The sequence below is a fragment of the Lissotriton vulgaris genome, unplaced genomic scaffold (assembly GCF_964263255.1).
Source record: "Lissotriton vulgaris unplaced genomic scaffold, aLisVul1.2 SCAFFOLD_901, whole genome shotgun sequence".
In the NCBI taxonomy this organism is placed as follows: domain Eukaryota; kingdom Metazoa; phylum Chordata; class Amphibia; order Caudata; family Salamandridae; genus Lissotriton; species Lissotriton vulgaris.
This window is the reverse complement of record NW_028241589.1, coordinates 506,478-527,631: the sequence shown is the minus strand read 5'-3', so window position 1 is coordinate 527,631 and position 21,154 is coordinate 506,478. Positions and strand designations below refer to the sequence as shown.

Below are 21,154 nucleotides of genomic sequence, written 5' to 3'. Positions count from 1 at the left end.
CGAAGTCTTTCTTTCTCTGAAGGATGTTCTCCATTTCGGCCTCGAGCCTTCTTTTCCTTCTCAGCATCTCAGCAGCCTGCTAGTCGAGCGTTTCGGCAGCTCTTTGGCGGCATCGTCTACGTCGAAGCTTTCTTCGGCTCCTTTTCTTTCGAATTCGAAGACCCTTTTTCGGGGGCTTGGTTCGACGACCTTTGCTTTTCGCCGGTCTTCGACCTCCGGGAGTCCTTCTCGAAGGATCCGCTGGGCTCTTTTTCGGAGGATGCAGCTTTGGTCGTCGAACTTTTCGGCGCCGGTGCTCCTTTCGAGGCTCTGGACTCTGACTTTCGAGAGTCTGCCTCTGCCTTTCGAGACACAGTGGGAGTTTTCGGGGTCGTAGACTCTCCTACCTTGTCAGGCGTTTTCTTACCGGTCTCTGCGACCGTGAAGTCATCTGGACCCTCGGCGATGTTGTCCTAGTCGTTGGTGGAGAGGCCCAGTTCGTAAAGCGTCAGGGCCTGGCCCGTGCCCTGCATCGTGTGGTGAGCTGTGCTCTGCTTCTCTCGAACTCTGAGTGTCTTCGGCTTGAAGACGGAGGAGGCGTTGCAGTCTCTGCTCTCGTGGTCGATTGGCAGGCAGAGGTTGCAGACCGGGTGCTGGTCCTTCTGCGCGAACTTGTGGTGGCAGTTTTTGCAGAATTTAAAGGGTGTCTTGTACATCCCTGCGCTCAGGGGGCCCCCTGTGTGCGCATTCCTCCAAGGATGTCGAAGATCTCAATGTTCTTCCCTTTCTTAGTCGTCTCTTCTCTGATGGTCTTCTCCCAATCTTCTCAGGTCTTTACCGTCGAAGAGTTGTTGTATTTCCTCCCTTTCTCCTCCAAAACTTCTGGGGCTTCACGCGACAATCCAGACCCAACGGCGGTAAAAAGAATCTGAAGATGGCACCCAAGGGTAGCATGCCGACGTCACCGAAGGTACACCAAATGGTGTGACGTCGACGCCCACCTGGGCTACAAAAAAAAAAAAAAACGACTACGATTCCAGACCCAACCACCAGTTTGCGGAATATGCACAGCATAGTGAATCCAGAAAGATTCACTCTGCAAAACGGTATGAACTCTCAAGCCTCTTGGTACCCGATGCTCCTCAATATAGCTAGTTAAGCTTGTCGCCTACCACCATTTCCGTACTTCACGCTCGTGAAGTCTTTCCAATTTGGACATGCTGTCCTTCAATTTGCTGCTTTGAGGTTCTGGCGCTTTTGAAGTAGTTTCAGTCTGCTTTTCTCGCCGTTTAAACAGGTCTTTAGCCGCTGTGCGGCGCTCCGTATCTGAGAACATGCCGAGATTCAAAAATTAAAGACCAGCACGCTAATCTAGCTGTGGTCTATTGCGAGCCCCGCTCTGTGGATCCTGATACCCCTCCGAGACGCCCTGCCGCAATCACGCTGTTGCTTTCATAAGTACAAAAATGGGCTCACCGGAGGACGTCTTCGTCAGTCAGCTTCCCGGAATCCCCTGGTACACTCCAACGCTTCGGTCCTCAGGTTTTGACTTCAATTTACGCCCAAAACAGCTGCTGCGGTGCGCAATTGTTCAGAAACCACTCGTGTTACACGTTGCTCTCTCGCACACTCATGGGCGGGTGCTGTCAGCGGCTCGTGAAACAGTTTTCACAGCTACGGAAAGAGTTTACTATCTGTCACATGGAATTTTATCAAAACTTTAAGAATAAAAAAAAGGGAATTTTCATATCAATACTTTCCTCGTGGAAGAATGGATCCTTGGTTGTAAAAGCATGAAGCACAATAATCTTTCCTGCAGAGGTACTGACAACTACAAAGTTAAAAGGTCATGTTCACAAGATTCCAGAGGCTCAAATGGCCTCTTCATAGAGGAGGTGAAGTCCTAGGTTGCAATTCCAATGTGGAGCAAGTTGTCCTATAGTGAGATTCAAATGTAAAAAGGACAAACCAAGTTGCAGTGGAGAACCAGCAGGGACAAGAGGGTAACTAGCTCTGTTGGAGAACTATGACACAGGCACTGCTGGAACCCTCGGAGGGCGACCAGACAGCTGAATAATTGCACACCAAGCCGGGGGCCAGGGTGGGGTTCTGTCAAAAAACACTTTACTGCATAAGTATTAGTGGTGCCTTTGAAAGCATGGGATCCTCCACTCATAGCAACATTAAAAAGTACCTGTAAGTGCTCTTAGCTTCACAGAGCATGCCACATAATCATCAAAATAGATTCGACCATTCTTGCTGTAACGCTTTACAATAGCATTTAAAGTCTGATGACTTAACCTATAACCTAAAGGAAAGAAAGAAAAAGACAAAGGGATGAGTGTTAAAATTAAACAATGATTAAAAATTCTTCAACTCATCCATCATCTTATGCTCTTTAGAACAAACATCTACACACCCACATACAATATCAAACTTAAGGGGCTAACATAAGCTTTCTGGTATATTATGAATATATCCAAATGAACACTAAGATATGTAGCTTAATTCTTTAGTAAGACATGTATGATAGGAATTCTTTTATTTCACGATGTTGGCAATATTTTTCCTGAACGCAGTAGTCTAATTCAGAATCCATCCGTGGACCTCAGTACTGGAAACCACTTTGCAACGGTATCAACATTTCTTTACATTTATTTTTTACATCTGGTGTTTTGGCATTTTATATCAAGAAGACTAACAGACAAAAGTTCTTCAATGTTTAATATGGTTACAGATGGCTGTATTTTACATATTTACTAGTCAGGATTTGTGTAATGCATTGCAGTGGCTGTTTTGTTAGCATACATCGTGGAATAAGTATTTGCACAGCTATTCTTATTGTGTACATGTACATTAAAATCGAAACAGATGATTGTATGTACATACCCTAGAATGAAAATAATTATGTTTTGACTCTTAGTAATATGCTGGGGGTTAGGAGATACAAGGAGGGGGGGTGGGTTAGAGGGTGCAACACTTAATCCTATAAAGGTAAACAAACAAAATATCCAGCTGTGTGCATCCACTTAGGTCAATAGGTTTGACCAATTGTTCTGATACTTGGGTCTTCCTACGGTCCTTAATTTCTTCAGTATGTAGTAGGATATATTAGAGCTCTGTCCATATTTGGAGCTCCAGTTGCTACTTCATGATAGTGGCCCACTGTGGCTTTCCCCATCATCGTGATCAGATGTTTTGCAAGTAGAAAAGCTAAGTCCAAGAACCTGAATGTGGCTCTACAAGCCACACCTTGGGAAATCTGTCCCAACAGACAGCAGTAAGGTTTATTCATATTCAAAAGTCCTGTGAACTTGTGTCAGTCCACAGGTGATGTACGACTAATATATAGTGATGTCTGGACATTTCCAGAACATGTGCCAGAAGCTGGCCCCATCTCGAGAGCATGGAGGGCATTACCGTGTTACTGGGGTATATCTTATTAAGCATATTGTGGGCTAGATATGGTATATGGAGGATCAATTGTATAGGATTATTACTGGCATTTCTGGAGATGCTATTGGGATAACCTAGTATGGCATTCCACTCCTTTTCGTTGACAGCCTCCAAAATCCTGGTTCCATTTAGGTCTTAATTTGGACTGTGGGGCATGATATAACCGAATAATGAAATGCCTCCCTTCACCAATTGTATATATGATATCTATAATATTCCAATTTGATTAGAGTGCATTTGTGAGGCGGTTATATGTTATGAATGGGCCTCTATGTATACCGTAATTATTCATGACTGAACCAAAGTGGCAATTTTTCAAATGGGTAGCCAATTGTAAATATACTGGCTTCATCCCAGTAAGCGAGATATTTAATACAGAAATAATCCCTTTTCTTTGGGAGGCCTCATTAGGCTTTAGTAGCTGTGGACTGGAAGCATTTCTGAGCTTTCTGTCTAGCAACATTCAAACAATGAAACAACCCTCTCTAGTCTGGGGAGTGAGCCAATGAGTGTCTGGGTTTGTCATACATCATCATAAATAGCTTGCCATATTGCATGAAATCAAGTGGGTACAATATTTCGTCAATGTTATGCCCAACTAACCAACAGGTTAACCATTAAAGTTGTGGATCTACTTTGAGTTGGTGTCATTTATTAGTCACTGTGTATATAACAAACCTTATACTCCTCTGTGTTCGGACTAAGGCTGCTCGACCACACTATCACAAAAAGAGCATGTTGGCTTTAATTGAACCCTGTACACTTCTAGGGGAATCTCAAGCCTCTTTGCATGATATAACCACTTGGTGGTATATCATTGAAAGAACCAGCTTCCTACATGGATTCTCTGAAACATGTGCATGATGAAACAACTCTTTACAAAACTGTGCCAGACTAGAGGGATACACCTTAGGTCATAGAAACTAACCTTTGGACCACCTTTGCAATACACATGCCGGGTTCCAAGCTTTCTACATGGGTAGTGGCAACATGACTGATCAATTATATGAAACCTCAGGGGTTCAATTGGTCCCAAGAGCAAGATCTCAGGCTTGCAAGCAGCGAGGCAGTTTTGACATTTTCAGTCATTTATAGTTAGGATTAGGTTAGTTTTCATGCAGATTCAGATGCAGCAGAGTATCAACAGAATATATATTGAATCAGATGTGATGATTTAAGAAAATGATGCAGGCTATTATGCTGAAAGCTTGGGGGCAAGAGCAATGTCTTGACACATTAGGTATTACAATAGGAGGATTCCTTTAGAGTAATTTAAAATATTTACACTTTTACATTACTTGAATTGCAATTTAATGTCTTACATTTGGCATACAAGTCCAAAAAATAAATCACAAGTTGACATTACGTCCAGAGCAAATATAGTTTTACTTCAATATATTTACAGGTAAACAAAAGTAATTCTACTGTATTTGTGGCATCAGTAGCAAGGCTGCTGAAGTGATAAAGGTAAAGGCAGCCTTATGTCGAGATTTACGCAAAAACCATTATGGGTGAACTACTGTATAAAAAGGTAAAACTAATTTTCAACTGCAAACAAAAGCAGATCAATTACTTAAGAGTTTAGTTTTGACTTGCAATATTGGAGACATCGGTCCTCATACAGAGTTTGGTAAACACGGTTAGCTGTCAAAAACGTGATGTATGTCCAGTAAGTCACATAGCAAGTGTAATAGAGTCAACGGTGCTCTACATAATGAGAAAAGAATGGGACATGCGCCATTTTGACAGAAAACCACATCCGCTAACCTCTAAATAAGATAGCCTATTCACATAGATCAAAGGAAGACAATAGAACTTGCATGAAATTTCCACGTTCGTTTCTTACCCATTGCAGTGATGGCTTGACCTAGTTCATGAGGCTCCACTGTACCACTTCTGTCTTGATCAAACATTATAAAGTTTTGCTTCCATGCATTTAGCGCTGCCCAGAGTTCCTTGAACTCATTAAATCCCATTTTTCCAGTGTGATCCCTCTGATGTAAAAGTTAAGAAAAGTTACACAGAAAAAGGAAAATAGAATAGCATTTAAGTCCCATTCCTACACATCCTGCCACCCAACAAATATGCCTCCTGGCACCTGCTTTTTAAATTTTCGTTCTCTTAGCCTACATAAATATATATTTATAAATAGTTATTAATAGCTGGTCGGTCACTCAGAGAAAAGACTAAGTCAACCAGGATTTGGAATGTTTGCTTTATTATGCGTTTCAGGACACACTCTCCAGAGCAGAGGATGTTTAAAACCAACGCAAATGAGTGGCGAGATGGAATCGGGAAGAACAAGGGTTGACAGATAGCATATAGGACTTAAACTGACATAAATAACAATATTAGAAATTTGGGGGGGTTTACTCTTGCAAAATCCAATATAAGTGATGACCATTCTTAACAGATGTCGAAGCCTTTTTCCATTCAAGGAAAAAATTACAGTAACCCAGATAAGCAGGTTATATAGGGTTTTTTCACCTTCCAACATAACTTTGTACGATTGATTTTCTCTTCAATGGCCCGGTTAAGCTGAACGTGAGTAGAATTTAAAAGCAAATCACCAAATCTACCTTTACTGCAAGAAACACTGAAGGATTGAAACCTTGACGGAGCCCACAAGACTATTCTTAGTTCTGTGAAACAAATGTGAAAGTACTGTTCAAACAAAAGTGAAGGGGGAGCATTTTCTTCAAACTATAGTGACAAAGTTGAAAAATCTGCACCTTTACAGGCGGCAAGTGAATAATTTCCTGGCTAACTTAACATTGGGCAGAGGTTTGGGGGCAGGGATATTAGGGCACCATAAAACCACACATCAAGCAAACACGGTCGCCTAATTTGATCACTGTCCTGGTTCATAGCAACAATAAAAATTGGCCCAGATACTCACCATCTGAACTGCTGGACCGCAGCTCTAGGTCCATGAAACCCTGAAGGCTAGTTCTTGAATGAGATTGGGCAGTGAGCCACTATCATAGTGACACAGGCAGGAACTCCTTGCAGACACAGCCGCTGCAGCCTAGTGATATTGGGTGCATCCCTGTGTAGATCCATTGGAGGCCCATGCACAGGAGCTGATCGCGGACAGTCAGGGCCTTATTCTGCTGTCGGGCAGCAATCTCCTGCTGCTGTGCGACCTGCAACGTGGGAAGATGCCAGGCCATGATTCTTGCTGCATCTTGCTTGGCGATGAAAGACGGCCGACTTAGTGGAGCTGGCCTGTGGCGCCCGTTACCTGTGAGGGCCCAAGGTGGGTTGCCTAGGGATGCGATGAATCGGGGACTTGTAATGTAATGTAATGTGTTTGTATTTATATAGCGCCTTCTACCCAGAGGTCTCGTGGCGCTGTATTCATACCACTGTGGAACCCTTCCTGGCTTTCCTGTGAAATGTCCACTCCTGGGCACCCCCAAGGTGAAGCCAGGCATCCAAGCGCTGCTGGGGCCGTTGTGGAGATTAAGCAAGCTATTGCCCAGAGTCACAGAGTGGGACCCATGATTAAACTAGGCACCAAGGCGAGAATTATCAGGTCCGGGGAGATTGAGTCCAAGAGCCACCCAGGCAGGGATTGAACCCTGGTCCCAGGCCAGACCTCTGCATCAGGGTCTGCCATTCTAACCATTGAGCCACACTTCTCCACTTGTGCACTTCTCCACTTGTGCTGCGGAACCACGTGATCACCATGACCTGCGGGGTCTACAACCATTGACGGGTGGGTGGTGATTTTCAAGCTCCTCATGCATAAATCATGAGGTCCATAGCATCCGCAGAGGCCCTCATGCAACCCATTTACTTACCAGACCAAGCATCCCTGGAGTCCCACTGAGAAAAGTCTATATAGTTTACACTTCTACTCATGTGGGGCTGTATCCGCAGCATATTGCCACCGTGAGATGCAGGATGTGTAACTGGGCAGTAGCAACAAGCTCCGGGTCTGCGGTCAAGTAGGTGGCAGTAAGTTTAAAGCACCTGTGTACAGGTAACGTTTCCAACTAATAGATACATTTCAGTCCATATTTAGCATACTAATCTACTAGATTCAAATACTCTGTTGAAAATTGAAGTAGTGCTGCTCTGGCTCACAATGGGCAGCAGGATACCCTGGATGCAATCACTGTGGAGTGGCATACAGTGGAATAGAGTAGAGTGCAGTGGCATATAGTAGAGGCGAATAACGTATAGGGGAGTAAGATTCAGTGAAATAGAATAGTATACTGTGATACATGGTGATGACAAGCCAGTATATAATTGGGTAATGGCTGTTTTTAGAGAATGTAAAGGTTGCCATATTGTTTTTACTACGCTTTGGAAGTGTTCAGTGTTGGGGCATAGATATAGGTAAGTAGTAGGTCTCTACGCTTTGCCACTTTAATAAAGTGGCGCTAGTTAGGGAATGTGTATATTTTTTTTTTAGGTTTACGCGCAGGTACTGTGGTCATTTCACAAAATTGTGAAAGCCAGCAAAAGTACTGTGGTAACAGACATCACCAAGTTTAAAGGACTTAAAAAAAAATACCCTACTTAATTGCAGTACCCAAAAAGCAGAATCTCCGCACCATAATGTATATTCGTGCCACATTTCATGTAAATCTATTCCGCTGTTTTTGCGATATGTCAGAGCCTGTGTAAAAACCCATTTGGGGCCCCTTTTTAGGTCTCGCAGAGAGACCTAATGCCGCCGATCCAGAAATCTAACTTTTATGATCCGGATTTGTAGAAGTGCACGTGCTCGCGCTTCTATCCCCCTGCCTTGCTCTTCAAAGGCTTCCCTTACCATTTGCTCCTGCCTCCCCGCCCACTGGTTCATTTACACTTCACGGCCGCGACTCGCATCACGCCCACTTGTTTCTCACTTCACGGCCCCAAGCCGTGACTCGCATCTCTACTCCCCCCTGGTCTCACATCAGAGGCAGCAGCCTCCCACAGGCTTCCCCCCCCCCCGAACGTCCTCTTTGGCTCCTTAACTTCTGCCCTCTTCCCCCCCTCCCTGTTCCTTTTCATGCTCTTCTCTTATCTTTCCTCTTCCTGCTCACTTTCCTGCTCACCCGCCACAACAATGCCGAGAGCTTGTTAGAACACGTAGGCTATCAAGCTGTTTACATTTCTCGGGATGGCGTCCGTTTCCCTTGTAAATTGTCGTCAGAGATTTCGGGTGTCAGCAGCTGCTCCTTTGAAACATGGGTTCACTTGTAAACCTCTCATGGATCCTTGATCAGTTTATATTGGACCCACAGCTAAATGCTTTCCATTTTGGCGCGCAATTGCTCAACAGCTAGCTGCATTTAAATTGCCTGCCGCCCAAACTTCTTTTTGGGAATATCCCGTACAGTAATCGCCGCTCTCCCTTAGCATTTACCCAAACAAATACGACAAGGCTTCATCATATTTAAGGTGGCAACTGGCTCATTCAGCCCATTGGAAGTATGACGGAGCGTGTCTACAAACATAAAACGTGTTGCCGCGTTGGCCTGCTTTGGTGTTAACCCCCCCCCCCCCTCCTCCTCTCCATCCCTCCACCCCACCCCCCGCATTTGAAACTCTGAAAATACTAGCTACGTTTATTTGCATCTTCTGGAGAGAAACTTTCATCCTAACTGCCTGCTTGTAACCTGGAGTAGAATTGTAACATGGAACCTTGAACGCTCCACCCTCTCTCACCCTTGTGAATTCATTTTGCATTTAATGTTTTCCAGAACTCTTGGCAGGCAGCATCCAATTACTCTCCCTGGTGATACATTCAGTTTGTGTAAGGTGAGCGATGTCGTAGAATATCTATCACGAAAAGAACAGTTGATGGACAAAATGCAGGACAATGTCATACATTCACCCCAATACAGAGATCTGGGCATAAATCCATCTTTTTAGGTCTCGGCCTAACCAGGCAGCCCACCCGCTCCCTCTCCAGCGCGCGCCCCATTCTCTCTCTGTTGCCACACGCATTAGTAGGCAGCTCACCCCCCTCCCTCTCCATATGGTAGCTAGAGTTGCAGGCAGCCCACCCCCTCCCTCTACAGCGCCTGCCTCCTCTCTGCCCATGCACCCCACAATTCACTCACTTTCTTTTGCCACAAAGCCCTCACAAGCGCACACTCACATTTGTCATTAAAAAAAATGCATTATAGGGGGAGTTTTGCTTTTCCCACTTTATTCCTGCAATACGTTACTTTTTTTAACTTGTTGTCCCAGTTTCTGTCTCTTGTTTATATGCTGAGTATTACTCTGTTCCTTCTCCTGCCCTAGCATTCCCATTGTTTACAAAACATGGAATTGACGCTCAGGGTGATAAAATGACCTGTAGCACTTAAGTCAACACTTTATCGCCAAACCTCAGGTACTTCCACACATGTTCACCGTATGGGAGGAAATATTGATTCAATTTTTTTCCCAGTCATATTTTTAGTTTTTTAGTGTGGTAAAGACTCAACCCCACTTTCCACCCCAAAAAAATTGCCAATGGGCTTGTTTATAGCTAGCAGGTTGGCTCAGTGAGTTGAACTTTAGCTGCTAAACAAGGAGTTCAAACCCGTCAAGACCAGATCTGCATTCATTCCTTCCGACGTAGATAAAACTTAGTGATTTTACATTTGCTTAGTACCACCTGTGATTTCAAAATGCTTCTATCCCCATGCCTTGCCCTTGAAAGGCTCCCCTTACCCCGCCCACTGCTTCACACTTCACGCCAGGCCGTGACTCGCATTTCTGCCCAGCCCCCCTCCCAGCGCTGCCTTGTTCTTCAAAGGGATCCGCCCCCCCCGCTTGTTATATGAGCCTTTAAGTTGTACTTTACCCTTGCTCACTCATGATCAGAAATGCATTTTAGCAAATGTTTTGTTTGTATTTTAACCACGTGATAAGATGCAATGTCTGGTTTAGGAAGCATTGGCAAGCCTTCCTTTTTGAAGGTCTGCTGATCCATATCGTTAATGGCATTAATACCTCTTGCACTTTAACTGTGGAGTATATAGGACGAGAGCCCTTACTTTTTACTCGCTCTGATATGCACTTGCACTTTTATTCATAGTACTCGTCTTAGCCTGCCCTAACCCTGTTCTTTATCCGCTGCTAGTATGAATTAATGTTTATTTTAATCATGTAATAACATGTATGGCACAGTCTTATCATACTGTTGTGTTTTTTTCCCTTCTAAATGGTCTGCTATGCTTTTAATTAATCATGCAATTCGAATGAACTTTGAACTTTAGTTTTAGCTGACCCAGAACTGCTCTTGACGTTTCTCTATGGCGTGCGTGCACTGCAAATCTAGCATAGTGTTGTGGGATTGCACGTATGGCCAAGAACTCTCATTATATTGTTTGTATGAACATGTGCGGCATATGTAGAGCAAAAAATCCAGGAGCACGTGCGGTAACTTCTTTGACTCTAAAGGGAAAAGATATGCCCTGCAGGGACCAGCGGCAACATTACATTATCGCGCAGGAATCCCTGGCCAATAGAGTAAGTCGCTTTCGGTCTGAACAACGTTTAATAGCTTTGTCGGCTTTGGTTTTTAGAACACGTAGGCTATCAAGCTGTTTACGTTTCTCGGGACGGCGTCCGTTTCCCTTGTAAATTGTCGTCAGATTTCGGGTGTCAGCAGCTGCTCCTTTGAAACATAGCTTTACTTGTAAACCTCTCATGGATCCTGGATCAGTTTATCTTGGACCCACAGCTAAAGGCTTTCCATTTTGGCACGCAATTGCTCAACAGCTAGCCTCCTTACAGCTAGCTGCATTTAAATTGCCTGCCGCCCAAACTTCTTTTTGGGGATATCCCGTACAGTAATCGCCGCTCTCCCGTAGCATTTACCCAAACAAATACGACCAGGCTTCATCATATTTAAGGTGGAAACTGGCTCATTCAGCCCATTGGAAGTATGACGGAGCGTATCTACAAACATAAAACGTGTTGCCGCGTTGGCCTGCTTTGGTGTTAATCCTCCCCCGCCCTCCTCTCCATCCCTCCACCCCACCCCCCGCATTTGAAACTCTGAAAATACAACTACGTTTATTTGCATCTTCTGGAGAGAAACTTTCATCCTAACTGCCTGCTTGTAACCTTGAGTAGAATTGTAACATGGAACCTTGAACGCTCCACCCTCTCACCCTTGTGAATTCATTTTGCATTTAATGTTTTCCAGAACTCTTGGCAGGCAGCATCCAATTACTCTCCCTGGTGATACATTGTTTGTGTAAGGTGAGCGATGTTGTAGAATATCTATCGCGAAAAGAACAGTTGATGGACAGAATGCAGGACAATGTCATACATTCACCCCAGTACAGAGATCTGGCCATAAATCCATCTTTTTATGTCTCAGCCGAACCAGGCAGCCCACCCCCTCCCTCTCCAGCGCGCGCCCCATTCTCTCTGTTGCCACACGCATTAGTAGTCAGCCCACCCCCCTCCCTCTCCAAAACAACAATTGGTTCAAATATGCTCTCTCAATGTTTCAAGCTTTATTACAAATGTCACAAAAAGATGTTAATATTTTACTTCTGTTCTAGGATTTTCGTCACAATAAAATACACTGAACATAATCTTCGCAAAAGTCATTTACAAAAGTTTAAGCTATTGCCATTGTAAATTACAATAACTTTCATTTAAGTATTTATTAAAAAAAATTAAAAGCCATTGTTATTTGTAATATCAATACATCTAAGTCACGTAAATACAACACATATTGCAGTACAAATGCTATAGGTGTCACATTTGCGAAAGTTAAAACTATTGGCATTGTCAATGACAAAGCTAATAATTTCGCTATTTTCAAAAACCAACACATTAATAAAAAAATTGTCATTTACAAGACCAATAGCTCAAACTTTCCTAATGCAAGACCTATTGCATTGCAAATGCTTGTTATCTTTTCACCCCCTAACTATTCACCACAAAAATGTACATCTCAAAATGTAGAGAATGCTAACTGTCTGGAAAGTTTTGTGGTGAAAAGTCAAATGGGTGAAAAGTTACTAGGGAGCTGATCTTTAGGAATACTATCAAAATGGTTACTTAACAGTGGGAGTAGTTTTGCAGCTGGAAGAGTTTTCTGGATGTGGTTTGGTCCGGAATGGTCTCTGGTCCCTTATCTTTTTTTTCTTTGTGAGCATCATCTATAGGGCTCCCGGTTTTATGGTATTTATTTTTTTGCCATTTCAGTCTGTATTTATCCATATTTATTTTTTGCCCATTTTTTTTGTATTTATCCACATTTATTTTTGCCACAAGCAAAAGACGACGCTACAGCTAGTATTTTTCCACATTTATTTAAATTGACAATTTTATTTGTTTTCTATTACAATATAGTCTATATTGTACTAGAAAACAAATAACAAGCATTGGCATAGCCAATAGGTCTCGCCTTTAGGACCTTATAAGTATTTGGTTATGCAGCACAATACTCATTTGTACATACATTAAACAATAAAAACAAGAAGAATGCACATTGCAATGTTCTGGAACAGCCAACTTAATGATCGCTGGCTGCTAATTAAAGTAAACAGACAGAAAGGCGATTTATAAAAACTAAGAAACTTTATAAAGACAATTTTCATAACATTGTATATTCTATTTGACTCGTAAATCCTAAAATGAGGTGAACCAATGGCAGGTATTTGTTTAGAGAAGGTGGCAACACTACTTACGAGTGGGTTGACTATGCTGTCTAGGCATCCACGGTAAAGTAGACAGGCACACTAAGAGGCTGTGTCTTACTGTCTTAGAGCTCAGGACAGTTGTAAATCGCTGCAAATCATGCATGAGTCCAGTTCACAGCTTACTTGCGTCCCTCATGCTGCTGGAGAGCGGCGTCCAGTCACTGTGCGCTCGGTGACCCTGGCAGAACCAGACAGGTGTGCCTCGGGCCCCTCGGAAGTACGCAGATGTTTTTAGTCAGGTGGGGTGCAACACTTGAAGAGCTGGGCATATGAAATTTGCTTCCATCGGGTAGATTCAGGCCTCCTACCAGACGGCTGTGATTGCCAGTGCCGCAGCATGGGAGGCCGGATGACACACAGTATTTAGGACATTTTACACTAAACATCCTCATTGTCGTGTCAGATATCAGTGATACCAAGTCATAATCGCGCACTAGCAATAAAAAGTACATTTGCAGGTTAACACGTGGCTGGCACAGTCTCACTGACACTTTTGGCATAAAGTCTGTGCATTAATTATTTTGTCTAATAAAAAGCCGCACTCGGTCTGCAGACTCGTGGCTTGTGCTGGATTCAGACACAGGTGGTACACTGAAAGAAGGTAAGGTTTTGTTTGAGTTTCAAATCATGCTCACTCTGACCACTGCTCCTTTCATCGTGCGGCAGTCTCCGAATACATATCACAGATCATGCACGTTCTGCACTGCCTGGAGAGGGCGACTTTGTTAATAGTCTGTGTAAAACGGTTCGTACCTAGAGCAGCACTGCAGTCTGTGCATGGCATGTTAAACTAAATGTGCAAATCAAGTGTCTGTGGCTGCGAGTGCGGGCTGTGTGTTTGGTGCAGCCAGCACTTTGGAATTTATTTCTTTTATTTGCCTCTAGTCGCTCTGCCTTGAATGGCAATCCTGATAGGTCGTGCAAAGTCACAAACAGATCTGCAGTACCTGTAGTGAACTACAGATCACTTTCACTGCATGTTAGGTAAGTTATTTCACCCGGCAATGGAATAGTCCATTATCATCAGGATACTTGAGAACGCTGTTTGGGACTGTGGCAGTCGATGTTAACAAAACAAATTACCCTCCGGAGTACCCAAAACGCCTCAAACCACACATTTCCACTCCTGCAATGGCTTGGAAAACACGGACATAATGAACCGGAATGTTGCTTTAAATCACAAACTGCAATCTGCAGAGGCTCAGATACTGAGGGTGGATGCGGTGGGTCCGAGCTTTTCTATACCAAGAAAAATGTTAAAATTACCGAAGCTGCCCGGATGTCTCGGACCTCTTGCTGGGACGGGTTTCTTCCTTTGTGCGCCCAGGGCTTGTGCACACCATATGCCACAAATGATCCTTCAGCTGAAAAGAACTTGGAGAGACACCATGGGGTACTGCTAGAGGGGGTTTATTTAACGCACCTTGGCATGACACGTTTTGGCATTTGCCTTTCCCAACAGCCAGCTCTCACCGCAATCTTGCAACAGTTCCTTTTATTTGCCTCCAGTCGCTCCGCATTGAATTGCAATCCTGATAAGTCAGCCAAAGTCACTAACCGATCTGCAGTTCTGTAGTGAACTACAGATCCCATCATGCACTCCCACTGCGTGTTAGGTAAGTTGTTTCACCCGGCAATGGAATAGTCCATTATCATCAGGGTATCATCAGGGTACTTGAGAGCACTGTTTGGGACTGTGGCAGTCGAGGTTAACAAAACAAATTACCCTCCCGAGTCCCCAAAATGCCTCAAACCAAACAGTTCTGCTCCTGCGATGGCCTGGAAAACCCAGACGTAATGTACTGTAATCCTTCGTGAAATCACAAACTGCAATCACCAGCGGCTCAGTTACTGAGGGCGGGTGCGGTGGGTCACAGCCTTTCCATACCATGAAAAATGTGAAAGTTGCCGAAGCTGCCCTGATGACTCTGACCTCTTGGTGAGACAGGACCCTTCCTGTGGAATTTAAAACATTACAACACCAGCGCGCCGGTAAATGGTTTTATGCTCCACACTATAGGCACACTTACTTTAGCACCAATGGCCGGTGCCACCGAGAGCAGCAACACGGCCGCCTAGCTCACCTCTCTCCGTGCCTGGTGACAATCTCTACTCGGCTCCAGCAAATGGTCACCGCTACCTCATTGTATGCCCCCTCCTCCCCCGCAGCAAAGAAGGGGGCAATACACTAAACACCAGTGAGCCGCCACACAGTCAGCTCCCAGAGGCAGCTATTTACTCTCGCAGGGGTCCCGCAGCATGAGCCAGCAAAGGAGGGGGCCATAATCTAAACCCCAGTGTTCTTTCTGAAAGGAATCCGCCGCGTAGTGAGGGCCTGGAGGTGCCCTGACAGGAGTTTCCTGCTGCGCGAGATAATGACGCTGACAAGCCTCACCCAAGTACTTCACAGGTCTTTAAAAAGACCATTCACATGTTAACGAGGCTTTGTTGTTTATTTCACCCCTTCTTGCCAGACTGAAGTGTGAGAAGCCTCTACTACAGCAGGCATCCCAAGTCATTCCAAGTGCCCCGTCGGTAGCAAAATACCAGGCAACAGCGTGGTAAAATTTGCTAGTATTTTGCCGTTTATAAATACAGAAAAAGGAAATATAGATTTCCGTCTGTATTTATATGTATAAATCCGTAAAAACGGAAAACCGGGAGCCCTAATCATCTATCACCATTTGGTGCTAGGTCCATCCCTTGTGTGACATCAGACAGAGGCAAGGAAGTTCCTGTGCGTGGTAGCCATCTTTGGATTCATACCCCTCCCCTTTCTTGTTGTATTTAAGGGTATTTATTTACTTTTCCTGATTTTTTCCTTATTTTACGCGATCTTCCCGCTGTTTACTTCCCACATTCTGGGGAGGCGGTGGGTCGTATGAGAATCCAGAAAACTTCAAGCTGCAAAACTACTCCTACTAGTAAGTAAGCAGTTCATTTTGCAGCACAAATCATTTTCTGTATTCACACGATGTGCATTACATTATGCAGCGCGTCCCACTACTTGGGATGGTAGGGGTGAGATGTGGAAGAACAGGTGTTGATTACTTTCTGTCCTACCTGTGCTTCTTTTGTCATTTGTATATCCACACAATAATGCTTGGTAAAAGGGAAAGCCCATGTAGCGGCTGCACATATAGTGTCAACTGGCACATTTGCTATAAAGACTAGTGTTGCACCTTCTTAATTGTTGAATGCTCTCTCGGGCATGAACTGAATGTGGTTCCCGTTGAGGAGTACCAGGTTTGAAATGCCTCTACAATCAAGCGTGCTATTGTTCCTTTTTTGATGGGTGAACCCTTGCGGGATTTTGCATAAGAGAATAACAGTTGACTCCACTTACGGAATTGTTTTGTCTCCTGTAGACAATATAGTAACTCTTCTTACAATCAGGGTATATAGACTTATTTTTGTGGGTTTTTAAAGAAAACTGCTAACTGGATGCTTTTATTTGTGGGAAATTTGCTTACCACCTTCGGTAGCAACTGGGGATTAGTTTCTAGAACCGTTTTGCCTTTGTGGTTTTGTATGTATGGTTCCTTAATAGTGCATTCTTGTTTCACTTACTCTTCGGAGGGAAGTTATTGCTATTAGGAAGGCCGTTTTTATTGTGACACGCCTAGTCCTGCTTTGTGTATTTGTTCGAAAGTCTCTGAAATAAGTGGTGTCAGTACAGTGTTTATACTCCACGTAGGTACTGGAGCCTTCCTTGGAGGTGCAATTCTTTTGGAATGTTCTAGGAATCTTTTGATGACTGGTGATGTGTAAATGTTTTTTCATGATGGTCCCCTGGTGTATGCTACAATTGCCACCAGGTGCACCTTGAGGCTTTAATAGTCAATTACAAGGACTAGCAAGTGGGTAAGATCCATTATCACTGTTCTTTGGGCAGATATTTAATCTAGGATATTGTTATCTTTACACCAAATGAGATACCTTTCAATTAGCTGTGTAGCAGTGTCTTGTGGCTGGTTTTCTTGCCTCCTTTAGTATCTCCACTGAGGTAAATTTAGGTGCCCAAATTCTTTGCACTCAGGTGCCAGGTTGAGAGCGGGTGGTTTCGGGTGAAATACTTGATCTCTTTGGGGGTCTTTTTCTACCTTGAATTTGATACTCTGTCCCTTGGACAGTTTGAATAGGCTAGAGTACCAGGTCTGTCACTCCTATTGAGGGGCTAGAAGGATTACATTTGATCCTGGTTACCTGGCCTTTTCCAGTATCTTGTGTAGTAGAGGATATGGGGGAAAGTCCTAGGCAAATGTCCCAGACCAATTTAGGGACCAGGCATAACCAGATAGGTAGATCGGCGGTATTGAATCCTGAAGGAGTATCGGCATTTCCGGTCTATTTTTGGTGTCACCCAGAGTCAGACTATATTTTCTAGGCTTCTCTCCTTTATTTCCTATTCGTGTGAGCTATTGTTCTGCCTTTGGTATAGCCAACTGCCATATCTCCTAACCTAATTTGCTTAGATGAATGATTTTGTTCCTCCCCGTTTGTTCAGGTAAAACGTTGTTGGATTATCCGTCTCAATCAATACTGTCCTCCCTGCAATGTGGGCGGGGAAGGGTTTTAGCACTAGACGTAGATTCCCTTCTTTCTTAGGAATGCTGCCACTGCAGCTAGGCATTTTGTAAAAGATCGTGGTGCAAATTTGATTCCAAAGGATAAAACACTGAACTGGTGGTGCATGTCTGAGGTATTTCTTGTGTCCATGATTCATGGGTATGTGTCCCATAAGTTTATGGTTGCCACGTAGTCCCCTTTCTGAAGGAGTACGATTACTTCTAGCAGGGTTGTCATCTTGAAATTCTGGGAGCAAATGAATTTGTTTATGAATCGGAGATTCAAAACTGGTCTTAGTTTGTGAGATCTTGCTTTGGTACCATAAATATGGTGACCAATTTCCTATGTTGTGCTCCCTTGTTGGTACCTTCTCAATTGCATGTTTTTGTAAGAGAGCTGGACTGTTCCCATGAGGGACAGGGTCAGACTGATTTGCATATGGCCATGTCGGAGGTGGTGGATTGAGCTAAAGAATGGTGATGGATTAGACCCAGATCAGTTGACTGGGGGGTTAGGAGGTTTTTATTTGTTCAAACTCTCCGTCCATCATCCCCTCTGGTATTGCTTTGTTTTTGTAAGAGTTCCTTTAGCTGTTCCCTTAAGTTTAAGAGTTCTGTTTTTTTAAAACCTTTTCTTCTTTGGCAGGTATGGTGGTGGCCTACTTGTTAGTTCTATACAAGAGCTGTGGCGCACCACATTTAAAATCCAATTGTCTGTTGTGATATATTCCCATTGCTGTGAGTAATGGGGCATTCTGCCTCTCACTGGTGTTGTGTGAGGGTCCATTTCTGCGTCCGAGTCACTTCGAGCCTGCTCCTTCCCCTCTGGCGGATTGTCCTCTAGCTCTTACTTTGCCACGAAAGGGCTGCCCTTGCCTGGATTGGTATGGGGACGGCTGGCTCAGCAGTTGTCATTGCCTTGTGTTTTCTGCTGTTGTCCTCTCTCCAGGTAGGTTTTCTGGGGTTGCCTCCTCCGCTACTGAGGGCGCCTCTGTATTGTAGACCCCCATTGCCTTTGCTGTATTGTTGGCCTTTTTGATTTGTTCTATGGACTCATTCACCTGGTGGCCAAACAAAGTTTCCTGTGAAAGGCCGGTTAATTAAGGTTGTTTCTACCTCTTGCTTAAAGCCTGAAATCCTGAGACAGGCGTGCCACCTGAGGGTGGTACCTGTGCACATCTGTCTGTTGGCTGCGTCTGCTGCATCTAGGGCCGACTTTAGACCGGTATTTGCAATTTTCTTCAACCCGCTTCCATGATAGATTTTGCTGTCTTCTTGTCCTCGTCAGGGATTTTATTCATTATTTCGTAACATTGTTGGTGACCATAGCTATAGAGGAAAGCATCTGAATTGGTGATACACCATTCTTTTGCAGTCTCTTTTTTAATCTTCCTCTCCACCATATCTAGTCTCTTACTTTTTGGGAGGTGGGCCTGTGGAAGAATGAGCGTTGCTCCTTCTCCTTTCTGTGGTGACACGGATTGAGACTGCCACTGAGTTCCCGTGTGTGTGTGTGTATATATATATATATATATATATATATATATATATATATATATATATATATATATATATATTATCAACACAAAAGCACCCCATTTGGAAGAGCCAGCTTGCAGGTAGGTAAACTTTCGTGTTTATTGGCAGGATAACAGCGCAGTGCAAGAAAACAATGTCCAGAATCATTTAAGCCTGACGCGTTTCATGCTATGCAGCATTTCCTCAGAGGCTTCATTAAACACTGCGTGGAGCACCGGCCTCATTAAATCCTTATCACCTGCCCCAGTGGGCGTGGGCTCACCCAGAGCCTGCTGGTAATAGTAGTGCCAAAGTATCACTACAGTTAGCTGCTCCTTCACAATGTCAGTTTTCAAAAAGTAAAATGCCCCAGTGGGTCCGTAAATTGTCATGCAAACACAGCGCTGAATATTTCAAACCTGCCACACTTCCTTCCTGCCCTTCACGCTGCTTGACAATGACTGCAGCCAGGTCCACCTCTCAGTAGCAGGGCTCCTCCACGACCGGGATCGGCCGTTTTTTATTATCAACACAAAAGCACCCCATTTGGAAGAGCCAGCTTGCAGGTAGGTAAACTTTCGTGTTTATTGGCAGGATAACAGCGCAGTGCAAGAAAACAATGTCCAGAATCATTTAAGCCTGACGCGTTTCATGCTATGCAGCATTTCCTCAGAGGCTTCATTAAACACTGCGTGGAGCACCGGCCTCATTAAATCCTTATCACCTGCCCCAGTGGGCGTGGGCTCACCCAGAGCCTGCTGGTAATAGTAGTGCCAAAGTATCACTACAGTTAGCTGCTCCTTCACAATGTCAGTTTTCAAAAAGTAAAATGCCCCAGTGGGTCCGTAAATTGTCATGCAAACACAGCGCTGAATATTTCAAACCTGCCACACTTCCTTCCTGCCCTTCACGCTGCTTGACAATGACTGCAGCCAGGTCCACCTCTCAGTAGCAGGGCTCCTCCACGACCGGGATCGGCCGTTTTTTATTATCAACACAAAAGCACCCCATTTGGAAGAGCCAGCTTGCAGGTAGGTAAACTTTCGTGTTTATTGGCAGGATAACAGCGCAGTGCAAGAAAACAATGTCCAGAATCATTTAAGCCTGACGCGTTTCATGCTATGCAGCATTTCCTCAGAGGCTACGCCCACTGGGGCCAATAAACACGAAAGTTTACCTACCTGCAAGCTGGCTCTTCCAAATGGGGTGCTTTTGTGTTGATAATAAAAAACGGCCGATCCCGGTCGTGGAGGAGCCCTGCTACTGAGAGGTGGACCTGGCTGCAGTCATTGTCAAGCAGCGTGAAGGGCAGGAAGGAAGTGTGGCAGGTTTGAAATATTCAGCGCTGTGTTTGCATGACAATTTACGGACCCACTGGGGCATTTTACTTTTTGAAAACTGACATTGTGAAGGAGCAGCTAACTGTAGTGATACTTTGGCACTACTATTACCAGCAGGCTCTGGGTGAGCCCACGCCCACTGGGGCAGGTGATAAGGATTTAATGAGGCCGGTGCTCCACGCAGTGTTTAATGAAGCCTCTGAGGAAATGCTGCATAGCATGAAACGCGTCAGGCTTAAATGATTCTGGACATTGTTTTCTTGCACTGCGCTGTTATCCTGCCAATAAACACGAAAGTTTACCTACCTGCAAGCTGGCTCTTCCAAATGGGGTGCTTTTGTGTTGATCATAAAAAACGGCCGATCCCGGTCGTGGAGGAGCCCTGCTACTGAGAGGTGGACCTGGCTGCAGTCATTGTCAAGCAGCGTGAAGGGCAGGAAGGAAGTGTGGCAGGTTTGAAATATTCAGCGCTGTGTTTGCATGACAATTTACGGACCCACTGGGGCATTTTACTTTTTGAAAACTGACATTGTGAAGGAGCAGCTAACTGTAGTGATACTTTGGCACTACTATTACCAGCAGGCTCTGGGTGAGCCCACGCCCACTGGGGCAGGTGATAAGGATTTAATGAGGC

The 21,154-nt window shown here is 44.4% G+C and overlaps 1 protein-coding gene across 2 annotated transcripts in view; it reads right to left on the bottom strand.

Annotated features, from left to right (window-relative positions):
- Window positions 1-21,154, bottom strand: part of LOC147670609 (grancalcin-like) — a 185,499-nt gene that overhangs the window by 78,335 nt on the left and 86,010 nt on the right. The window contains exons 5-6 of one of the 2 annotated variants that reach the window (XR_015303646.1): window positions 5,282-5,429; window positions 1,075-2,287 (exon numbers count right to left, since the gene is read on the bottom strand). Coding sequence is in view for 1 of the 2 variants with exons in the window: in XM_086948133.1 (XP_086804259.1) it covers window positions 2,174-2,287; window positions 5,282-5,429 (262 nt within the window). In the remaining variant the exon portion in view is untranslated. The remainder of the gene's footprint in view (window positions 1-1,074; window positions 2,288-5,281; window positions 5,430-21,154) is intronic. The other variant, XM_086948133.1, reaches the window with a different exon arrangement.